At 49.8% G+C, this 11,228-nt stretch overlaps 1 protein-coding gene across 1 annotated transcript; it reads left to right on the top strand.

The window, feature by feature from the left end:
* Positions 1-3,444: 3,444 nt before the first annotated feature.
* Positions 3,445-10,309, top strand: Ptcra (pre T cell antigen receptor alpha). Its single transcript, XM_048445337.3, has 4 exons — positions 3,445-3,575; positions 7,150-7,470; positions 9,138-9,182; positions 9,780-10,309. Exons 1-4 carry the CDS (start codon positions 3,518-3,520, stop codon positions 9,947-9,949), a joined length of 594 nt encoding a protein of 197 aa, XP_048301294.3. The 5' UTR covers positions 3,445-3,517; the 3' UTR covers positions 9,950-10,309.
* The last annotated feature ends 919 nt before the right edge of the window (positions 10,310-11,228 follow it).

The raw sequence follows: 11,228 nt of genomic DNA on the forward strand, positions 1-11,228 counted from the left end.
GCAACAAAACTGTTGTAACAGGGTCCAGACCTTAGGTCCCCAGACTGACTCCGTGCCATAGTAAAACTCAGCACGTAGATAGCACCTGCCAAATGAAAACAAAGACCTAATCCGTCCAAGTCCATAGTTCTGAAAAAGCCTCAGAATGTATTGACTTTGCTTCTCGACTTCTGCAGTCCCATCACCTGAAGTGTGTCAGCCCAGGACACGGGTTTTGTGCTGAAAAGTTCTCCCTGAGAAAGGCTCACCGTTCCACCGGGCTCCCGAACACCCGGTATAGGTGCTGGTCAGCTAATAAAGACTTTTTTTTTCTTTTCAAATTTTTTTCCTCATCTTACATACCAACCATAGTTCCCCCTCCTTCCCCTCCTCCTTTTATCCCCATACCTCCCTCCTCACCCCCCAGCCATTCCTCAGGAAGGGTAAGGCCTCCCAGGAGGAGTCAACAAAGCCTGACTTATCTAGTTGAAGCAGGACCAAGCTCCTCCTCCCTGCATCAAGGCTGAGCAAGGCATCCCACTATAGGGAATGGGTTCTAACAAGCCAGCTCATGCACCAGGTATAGATCCTGGTCCCACTGCCAGGGGCCCCACTAACAGAACAAGTCACACAACTGTCACCCACATGCAGAGGGCCCAGTTTGGTCCCATGCAGGCTCCCCAGCGGTGGGTCCAGAGTCCTTGAGCTCCCACTGGCTCCTGTCAGCTGTCTCTGTAGGTTTCCCCTTCATGAGCTTTCATTTATTTATTTATTTTTGGTTTTTAAAGACAGGGTTTCTCTAATGTAACAGTCCTAGATGTCCTGGAACTCACTTTTTAGACCAGGTTGACCTTGAACTTACAGAGATCTGCCTGCCTCTGCCTCCCTGAGTGCTGGGATTGAAGGCCCCCTTGCTCGTATTGCTCCTCCTTCTCCTCTACCAGACCCCAGGAGCTCGGGCCCAGTGCTGAGCCGTGGATCTCTGCATCTGCTTCCATCAATTACTGGAGGAAGGCTCTATGTTGACAACTAAGGTAGTCATCAATCTGCTTACAGGGGAAGGCCAGTTCAGACACCCTCTCCACTATTGCTAGGAGTCTTAACTGGGGTCATCCTTGTGGATTCCTGGGAATTTCCCTAGGGCTGGAGAGATGGCGCAGGTGTTAAAGGCTAGGTTTACAACCAAAAATAAAGACCGTCTATTGGCTCAAACCCATGTCTGAGCAGTCTTCTCTCGAGAATACCCCACCACACTGTAATAGATACCCCCACGTCCACCCCTTTAGCGTGGCTATCTAGACCCAGGAAATCGGCTGGTCATGGTTGCATGGGGCTGTAACCCCAGCACTTGGGCGATTTAAAGCAAGAGGATGGGAAGTTGGGTCCACCTGGGCAATACCTTGAGATCCTATCTCAAAAACATAAAAGAGAAAAAGAAAGGCTAGAGAGATGGCTTGGTGGCTAAGAGCACTTGCTACTCCTCTGGGGGACCAGAATTTGTTTTTGTTTGCTGGTTTTTTGCAGACAGGGTCTCACAGATCTCAGGCTGGTCTCAAATTCTCTTTGTAAACGAGGATGACCTTGAACTCCTGATGCTTCTGCCTCTGCTTCAGAGCTGTGATTCCCTGCACACCACCTTACCTGGCGTGTGCAGGCTGGGGGTGGAACCCAGGACTTCAGGAATGACAAGCTAGCACTTTCCCAGCCTCCGGCTCAGACTATTTGAGGCCATGGGGTGCAGGGCAACACAGCAAGTCTCCATGTCAAAAAGTAACTACAGCCAGGCATGAGGTGCAGGGATTTAAACCCAGCACTCGTCAGGCAGAGGCAGGTAGATCTCTGTGAGTCTGAGGCTAGTCTGGTCTACAGAACTCCAAGCCAACTGGGCGGTGGTGGCACATGCCTTTAATCCCAGAACTCAGGAGGCAGAGGCAGGCAGATTGCTGTGAGTTCCAGGACAGGCTCCAAAGCTACAGAGAAATCCTGTCTCTAAAAAAAAAAAAAAAAAAAAAAAAGCGAGCTGGAGAGATGGCTCCGAGGTTAAGAGCACTGACTGTTTTTTCCAGAGGTTCTGAGTTCAATTCCCAGCAACCACATGGTGGCTCACAACTATCTGTAATAAGATCTGGTGCCCTCTTCTGGCCTGCAGGGACACATGCAATAATACATAATAAATAAATCTAAAATAGAAAAAAGGCACTCCAGGCCAGCCAAGGCTGAACAGAAACAATACAGTGCTGCCCTCAACCTTGGCCAGAGACTCAGAACAGGTCCCGATAAGTGGCTGTTGAGTGCTCAGGTCCAAATGGACATCTACATCACTCCCATGACCCCCAACCTGCCGCCCACCCCCTACCTCGCCACCAGGTTCACGGAACATCATGGAAGAAAAAGAACATGAGAGGCAGAGCATGGGGATGAGAGGACATGGGAACGAGGGCCGGGGCCTGGGGAGGAGAGCTGGGGAGGAGAGCTTCTAGATGTAAGAGGGCCTTGAGCTCACGGACTCGCTCTAGCCACGCTTACTGCACACGTGCGTCTCCGACAAGACTAGTCAACGTTCCCTCCCCAAGTACTGCTACCTGGATTCTGGGCTACAAAAAAGGGAGAATGAAGTCATAAATGTTATAGGAGGACAGCTTTCAGGGACGTGCAGGGGAGTGGGAAGGGAGAATTCAGGGTGGACTCATGAATGAAGTTGCCAAAAAATAAATAAATACATTAAGGAAGTAACACAGCACTTGGGAGATGGAGACAGGAGAACCCTCCTTGGCCTCATAGCAAACTCGAGGCTGTCTGGATTACATGAGACGCTGCCTCAAAAGAACAAAATGGGGACTGGGGAGATGATTCAGCAATTCAGAGCCCTATTGTTCTCACAGAGGACCACGTCAGGTGACTCACAGCCTCTGTAGCTCAGGTCCAGGGATCCAATGCCTTAGACGGACACATACGCACAATTAAAAACAGTGTGTGTGTGTGTGTGTGTGTGTGTGTGTGTGTGTGTGTGTGTGTGTGTTCATGTTTGATTCAGGAGTTCTCCATGCAGCCCTGGCTGTCCTGGAGCTCACTTTGCACTCACAGAGATCTATCCACCTGCCTCTGTCTCTCTTGGGTTCAGGCACATACATGGCACACTGACCTATACACAGGCAAAACACCCACACACATAAAGTAAAAAACAATAATAATAAAAAGTTCAACCTTGGCTTTGCCAGCTGTGCCCTTGAGCAGAGCACTCAATCTGAGGCTCAGTTGCCTCCTCTGCGAAGTGAAGCAGCTGGAGGATGACATGGAGCGGTTCTACGTGGAGATCCCGCCGTCCCCCTTGGGTGGGCATCCAGTTCCTGGGATGGGAGTGGCACCTGTGTTCCCTGACACCCCTCCTCCCCAGAGAGGCCTGGCAACTAGTGGGTAGGGAAACACGTGGCAGAGCAGCTGAGGTACAGCTGGCCCTGTGGGAGGGAGTCGAGGGAGCCTCCTTCCCCAACCCACACCTCAGGGCTGCAGCTGGCTCAGGCCTCTTCTTGAGTGGGTCATGGCTAGGACGTGGTTGCTGCTTTTCCTGGCTCTCAGGGGTCAGACCCTGCCTACAGGTAAGTCCTTCTTGCCTACCTCTTTGGCTGCCACTGAGCCCATCCCCTGGGACCAGTTGAGCCTCTACAACGATGATGGGATCCATGGTCTCTTGTCCTCCAGATGGGGTGTCAGCAGGGCCTGTTGTCCTTCTTGGAAGCATCCCCAGCCTGGTGATGTAGGCCTGTAGTCCCAGCTAGTCAGAAGGCTGAGACAGGAGAACCCAAGTTCAAGGGTAAAAAGAGGACTGTGGTTATCGTTCAGTGGAAGAGCATTTGCCTTGCTGCCCTGCATGAGGGCTAAGCTCAGTCCCAGAACTGAATCATAACAGAGAAAAAGAGCAAACTGGATGGGAACCCACGGAAGTTGGAGATTCACGGAGCCAGGGCCGTGTTGTGTGATATAGGGTGATGGATGCTCCTGGGCTGTCCTTCCTGGCCTCACAGCACCCTCTTCCAACAAGGACAAGGGTGTCTCAAGTTCACTTTCAACCCACATGAGGCCCCAAGGTGTCCGTGACTTGTCAAGCGTTTAGCTCCAGTTAGCCAAGGAGCAAGGCCAGAGAATTCCAGTCCTTCTGAAGCATGGACGTATATGGTGGGGGAAGACCTTGAACTTTTGAGTCAGGGGGTCTACTTGATCTAAATTCACTTCTAGTGTGTCATGGGGACTCCCTTGCTTGAGAGAAGGTGTAGCGGAAGGCCTGAGCTCTGGGAAGGAAACACTTGGGGTAAGAATGAAAGATCTGAGGGGAATTCATAGTGGAGGTATAAGCTGGGTCAGCTCTGGGGGCTGAGGGGCTCCTGAGGGGTCCTTGGGTTCACTCCTGGCTTCCTTTTGTCCCTTTGTTTGCAAAGCTTTAGAAATATTAATATAAATAATATTTTCAAAACTTCTTAGCAAAGCATTATGTTATCTGTATTCTTCACAAAGATTCAGTTGGGCCATTATATTGTCAGGGCATTTGACTCTCAGTCAGTTATTGGGTTGAGACGGGGCTAATCTCAGCTCTGTCTGAAGCCTTGTCCTAGGCTTGATCTCCGAGACTTTCTAAGGCAAAGAAGACTATGAGATTTGTGGTGATTGAGGCTCAAGTCCAAAGCTGACTGGACATCTGCTTGGTGTCCCTAGACTAGTTCTTTGGCCTCCTCACTTCCATGAGGTTCTCTGGCACCCTGGGACATTTCTTTATCTCGGCCACACAGAGTTCATAATGTGAATTTATTTTCAGTTATTAACATTTGAAATTCTATTTATATTTTTAAAAATCCTATTTAAAAATAACCTTCAGTTATATACTGAATGGGTCATCTTTACTGACAGTGATAAGGTGAGAGTAGGGGGCTCAGTGTGCAGAGGCCCCCATTGCCAGCCCGACAACCTGCGCGTGGACCCTGGGGCTCACACTGTGGAAGTAGAGCACAGAACTGACACTTCAAGTTGTAGGAGTCTGGTCTCTACAGATACTTGCCCCCCATCTCTCTCTCTCTCTCTCTCTCTCTCTCTCTCACACACACACACACACACACACACACACACACACGAAATGTTTTTTAGAAAGAGAAAGAAGGGCGGCAGCAGGGGTGGTACAGTCCTTTAATCCCAGCACTCGGGAGCAGAGTAGGCAGATCAAGGCCAGCCTGGTCTACAGAGTGAGTTCCAGGACAGCCAGGGCTACACAGAGAAACCTTGTCTCAAAAAAAAAAAAAAACAAAATCAAGAAGAAAAGGGGGGACTGGAGAAATGACTGACAGTGAAGAGCACTGGCTGCTCTTCCAGAGGACCTGGGTTCAATTCCCAGCACCCACGTGGTGGCTCACAACCATCCACGATCATACCCCTGTGATCGCAAGGTAACTGATGCCTTCTTCTGACCTGGGAAAGCACAGCATGCATGCAGTGTACAGACATACTTGCAGTCAAAACCCTCATAAATAATAAAAATAAATAAAATCTCAAAAATAAAAACCGAAACAGAATAAGACTACATGCTGGGGAGTGTAACTCTATTGGCAGAGTTTAAGCCCCCTCGACTCATTAACTGGCATGCTGTGTGCTATGGCATGGAGTGTGTGGATGCCTGCAACCCCAGTCCTCTGGAGGTGGAGGCAAGAGGATCCAGAGTTGGATGCCTCAAAATCAAACCAAAATGAAGTATAAGAGATTTGATTTAACCGGGTAGTGCCCCTTTCATCCCAGCACACGGGAGGCAGGCACCAAAGCTACAGAGAAACCTTGTCTCAGGAAGAAAAAAAAAAAGATCTGATTCAAATCCAGTAAAATGTTAATCATTTAGTAACTTATATTATTGCTAGTTCATTCTTGTTTGTTGATTGATAGTTCATTCTTCCATCCCACCACAGTGCTGGGACCAAACTCAGGGCTTCATGAGGTAAAGACAAGCACCCTACCTCTGAGTTTCATCTCTTCCTCCTTTTATTTTGGTTACATTAAGTTTTAGATGTCACATGTGCATGCATGTGTGCGGCGTGGGTGTGGCAGTCGGAGGACAGCTTTCAGGGGTTACTTTTTTTCTCTTCTACCATGAGAGCTCCTAGGATTGAACTCAGCTTTGGCAACTGGCAACAAGTCTTTACTCGGTGAGCCATCTTGTCAGCCGCTCCCCCCCTCCCTGCTTTAAACAATTTAGTTTAGATATCGGTCTCATATACAGCTCACTCACCCACACTCCTGCCTCAGCCTCCCAAGTTCTGAAATTTCAGAAGTGGGCAACCACAGCAGACTTAAATAGTTGTCCCGGAAGGGAAGTTCCAAGTATACTGAAGCTTCCTCTGCTCTCCCTCTGGCTCCTTCCTCCCCAGAGGCACAACTCTCTTTAGGCAGCACAGCTTGGGATTATAAGCAGTTGTTTATGAAACTACTGCCCTTCCCACAGGACGGAGTTCCTCGAAAGCGCTGGCAATGATTTTCTCAATGTTATATACACAGCACCTGGCATAGGAAAGGGCTCAGAAAGGATGGATGGGTAGACAGTGGGCAGAATGGTAGAGGATGGGTAGATGGATGGATGGATGGATGCTTGGCTCGAGGCTGTGCAGACAACTGTGAGTCAGGATGCTTGTGCAGAAACACAAGGATCTGAAAGAATCTTCTCAGCACCCATGTAGAGACTGTGCCTGTCATCCCAGTACTGGGGAGGGCGAAGACAGGGGCATCACTGGGGCTCTCTGGAGGCAGGAGTAGCACCAGGGGCTGTGAGAGATCCTATCCTAAGGTGACATGTGATAGAACAGGTCAGTTAATGTCCTCCTCTGGCTTCCATGCATGAATAGGCCTTCATATCTACACACTTGCACAGATACAAACACACATACCACATATATGCTGCATGGACACATTCACACACACACGTAGATACCAAAAAGAAAGGAAAGAAAGGAAAGAAGAGTTTAATAGAAGGGAAATGAAATTAGTAAATTCAGGGTCAGAGGGTCAATTGAAGAATATGACGGTGAATGGCAATGGTGCGAGACAGCATGGGATGACAGAAACCCAGAACTCCAACATTCAAGAAAGTTCCAGTCTGGAGGCACAAGCCAATGGAGCCAGCACAGACATTCCTCTCTCTTGCAGGCCTAGCTGGCATCCCCTTTCCATCCCTGGCTCCACCCATCACACTGCTGGTGGATGGGAGGCAGCAGATTCTGGTGGTCTGCTTGGTCCTCGATGCGGCACCCCCTGGCCTTGACAGCCCCATCTGGTTCTCAGCTGGCAACGGCACGGCACTAGACGCCTTCACCTATGGGCCCTCCCCAGCACCGGATGGCACCTGGACCAGCCTAGCCCAGCTTTCCTTGCCCTCTGAAGAGCTGGAAGCCTGGGAGCCCTTGGTCTGCCATGCCAGGCCTGGGGCGGGGGGCCAGAGCCGGAGCACGCTACCACTCCAGCTGTCAGGTAGGAATGCAGCCTGGGACCCTGTCCCTGTCCATGACCTGGAGCCAGGACAGAGTGCGGGAGGGAAGGCGGATTTCAGGCATGAAGGACATGGAAGGGTAGGCCCGGCTCCTGGTGAGTGGTTTTGAGGCCATGATTCCTGGGGCTGACAGCTGGGATATATGGTTCAGGTTTTCTCTTAAACCTATAATCCCAGAATTTGAGAAACAGAGACAGGAAGATCAAGGCTATTCCTGACTACAAGTGAGTTTAAAGCCTGGTTGGGCCCCATGAAACTTTTAAAAAAACAAAACAAAAGCAAATCCAGGCTCAGATGTGTGATTGCTAAGAGATATTAATAACTTTTGATGGCTTATTCATAGGTACATATATATATATGTTTTATATAATAATCTATATAAACAGTTCATATACACATAAACAAACCCTGAAAGACCAAACAATAATTAAAGAATAAACCCCATCACCAGGCAGTGGTGGTGCATGCGTTTAATTCCAGCATTTGGGAGGCAGAGTCAGGCAGATCTCTGTGAGTTTGAGGCCAGCCTGGTCTACAGAGTGAATTCTAGGACAGGCAGGGCTACACAGAGAAACCCTGTCATGAAAACAAACAAACAAACAAACCATTATCACTTACCAAGTCTATTGTACGCCAAGCACTGTCCTAAGTGCTTCATTTTAAATTTTTTAAAGATTATTATGAGGGGCTGGAGAGATGGCTCAGTGGTTAAGAGCACTGACTGCTTTTCCAAAGGTCCTGAGTTCAATTCCCAGCAACCACATGGTGGCTCACAACCATTTGTAATGAGGTCTGGTGCACTCTTCTGGCCTGCAGACATACACACAGACAGAATATTGTATACATAATAAATAAATAAAAGATTATTATGTTGAAGTGCGTGCGTGCGTGCATCTGAGTGCTTGACAGTCACTGGATTCCTCTGTAGCTGGAGTTATAGGCAATCAGCAGCCTCATGACAACTCTGGTCTTCCAGAAAAGCAATATGCACTACTGTTGCTTTGTTTGTTTGTTGTTGCTTTTTGGATTTCTTTTGTTTTGCTTTTTGAGACAGGACTTCTTTGTGTAGCCCTAGCTGCCCTGGAACTCACTTTATATACCAGGCTGGCCTTGAACTCACAGGGATCCACCTCCCTCTGCCTCCTGAGTGCTGGGTTTAAAGGTGTGCACCACCACCGCCTGGCACTCCCAGCTTTTTAATGAGGGTGCTGAGTTCCAACTCAAGAAAGCACTTTGCCAACTAACCCATCTCCTAAGCCTGGCAGACCTTGCTGGCTAGCTAGTGAGCCCCAAGGGTCTGCTCGTCCCCATCTCCTCAGCACTGGGTTACTCTGTTTTTTAGCTCGGGGATTGAACTGGGGTCCTGTGCTTGTATTGCGAACACTGTCAATCTAGGCTTTTGGGTCACCTCGGTTGCTTTCTGAAAAAATGCCCTGCCTTCCAGCAAAAGCTGGAAGAGAATGGGCTCCCTGGGAGAAGGGATTGAGGGGACTCTTGGGGACAAAACTCTCAGGCAGGGAGGAAAGGACTTGTCAAGGAGTCCAGATATGTCCCTCTGCCCTGCCAGCTGGCTGGGGCCAGGCTTAGGTCTGGGACTGTGAGGTGCCCTCCACCCCATTGTACTCACTTCCTTTTTCTTGGCTCACAGCGGAAGCTTCCACAGGCAGGACCTGCTTTCAGGAGCCCCTCAGGGGTGAGTTGTCAGTGGGGGGTGTGGTGCTTGGAAACAACGGTTTGAAGTTTGAGTATTGACTGGTACCTGGCGGGCAGCAGTCTGCTCTAATTTGACCATGTGTCCCATGAAGTCGCAGTTTTGAGATTGAGAAGTTTCCATTTAAGGGACTGCTTTTTCAAGGGCTAGTCTGGACTTCAGACGTCCCTGGGATAAGGTGGGGTTTTCAGATCCCATCCTAATTCCTGGACCCCAGTGGAGCTGCACAGAGTCAACATGTGGAGCCCGATGGCTTCTTGGGTAGGGGGTGGCAGGCGGCCCCAGTATGAGAGCCTATGCATTGTTTAGCTATCTGAGGTGGCGAGAAGAGCGCTGGGCTAGTAATCCCAAGGTCTGTTTCCTGCCCAGATGTTCTGAGCCATTTATTCTTTCCTGAATGCCGGCCTCCCGACAAATGAAACCCAGCGAGGGGAAAGTAGGAGGCACGTGTCATTACCAGTAGACACTAAGGTTAGACACTAGGAAGGAATCTCCCTGGAGGAGGAGACAGATGGAGACTGGCCAACAGCCCTTTGGGAGGTCTGGGCTGCTGGACTCCTCCCACCATTCCTTCCACAGGGACACCGGGTCAGGTACTGCGGCTGAGCGCTCTGCGACTGCTTCTCTTCAAGCTGCTTCTGGTGGATGTGCTTCTGACCTGCGGCCGCCTCTGTGTGCTGGCTGACCAGCTCCCACTGCCACCACCCCCACGCAAGTCCCTGCCTCCCACCCACCGAATCTGGACGTAGTGATGAAGGACTTCAAGGTTTGAACTGATCCAACCCTCTGAGGCTCTTTGCTGAGGTCAAGATGGTGATGCTGGACACTTCTGCTACGTGGGGCAGGAGTACAAAGCCCAGGCTGTGAGGAGGCCAGCTTTGCCCGCAGCTCATGACCCCCCTTTCTCAAGCTGCAGAATTTTTCCCCTGCATGTGGTCTGCCTCTTCTTGTGAACAGGACTATCTGGGACTGGGCTCTGCCTCCCTTGGCAGCCTGAGGCTTTGGGAGGAAAAGGACTGTGTCTCTCTGGTAGACAGGAAAGGAGGGGAGGCTATGCCCCGCCCAGTGTGTGTGATCGGGCACAATACAGAAGAGTTAGATGACACTAACACATTGCACAGACATTCATTTGTGCGCCTGCGGGAGATGGTGTGCCCGATAAAGAGGAAGCAGAGATCTGGGAAGGCTCCATGGAAGAAGGGTGGGAACCTAGCAATTGCCTGGTGGGTCTGGGGACTGGGGAAGGGTTGCTGGGATTCTCCTTCCCCTACTTCCCGGACAAGGGTTCTCTCCATTTCCTTACCCTGGCTCAGCATCTATTAGAGGGCAAAGTGGAGCCAGAGAGCCAGGGAGGTAGTGCTTGCGCAGACTTGAGGGAAGAGTGCAGAGCCAGAATTCCCGGGCATCAGGATCACATCCAGGGCTAGCAGCATAAGATGGTAAATGCAAACCGACACGCTATTAATTAAAGGTCATTATTCAATCGAAAAATATTAACTCAGCATCAGCTGGGAGCCAGGTAGTAAAAAAATTTGAGTTTGTTGATTTTTTCCTTGTTCCCTAAAGAGAGTCCCTGCACAGTCAGAGAATGAGGTTCCCACAGTGGAGAAGGATTTATTTCCAGTCATATATACTTTGTGTGTGTGTGTGTGTGTGTACATGCCCATGCCCCCGGACACCAGAGGTAGAAATGTTAGAGATGGCTGTGAGACACTTAATGTGGCTGTTGGGTACCCAGCACAGGCTTCTGAGAGACCATCTCTCCATTCCTTGAGTCTTTCTTTCTTTCCCTTTGTTTTTTACCTCCTCTCCTCCCTCCATTCTTTCTCCTCCTCTCCTTCCCTTCTCTTCTTTTGCCTTCTTCTTTCACTTCTGCTTCTTCAAGATGGGTGCTGGAGAGATGTCTCAGAGGTTAAGAACACTGGTTATTCTTCCAGAGGACCTCAGGTTCAATTCCCAGCACCCACATGGCAGTTCACAGCTGTCTGTAACTCCGGTTCCAAGGGATCTGGCATCTTCACACAGACA

The sequence above is a fragment of the Myodes glareolus genome, chromosome 18 (genome assembly GCF_982192425.1).
Source record: "Myodes glareolus chromosome 18, mMyoGla1.1, whole genome shotgun sequence".
In the NCBI taxonomy this organism is placed as follows: domain Eukaryota; kingdom Metazoa; phylum Chordata; class Mammalia; order Rodentia; family Cricetidae; genus Myodes; species Myodes glareolus.

Coding starts and splice junctions, on each gene's coding strand:
- Ptcra (XM_048445337.3), top strand. CDS start 3,518: ATGGCTAGGACGTGGTTGCTGCTTTTCCTGGCTCTCAGGGGTCAGACC. Junction 3,576..7,149: donor GGGTCAGACCCTGCCTACAG/GTAAGTCCTTCT, acceptor TCTCTCTTGCAG/GCCTAGCTGGCATCCCCTTT. Junction 9,183..9,779: donor CTTTCAGGAGCCCCTCAGGG/GTGAGTTGTCAG, acceptor TTCCTTCCACAG/GGACACCGGGTCAGGTACTG.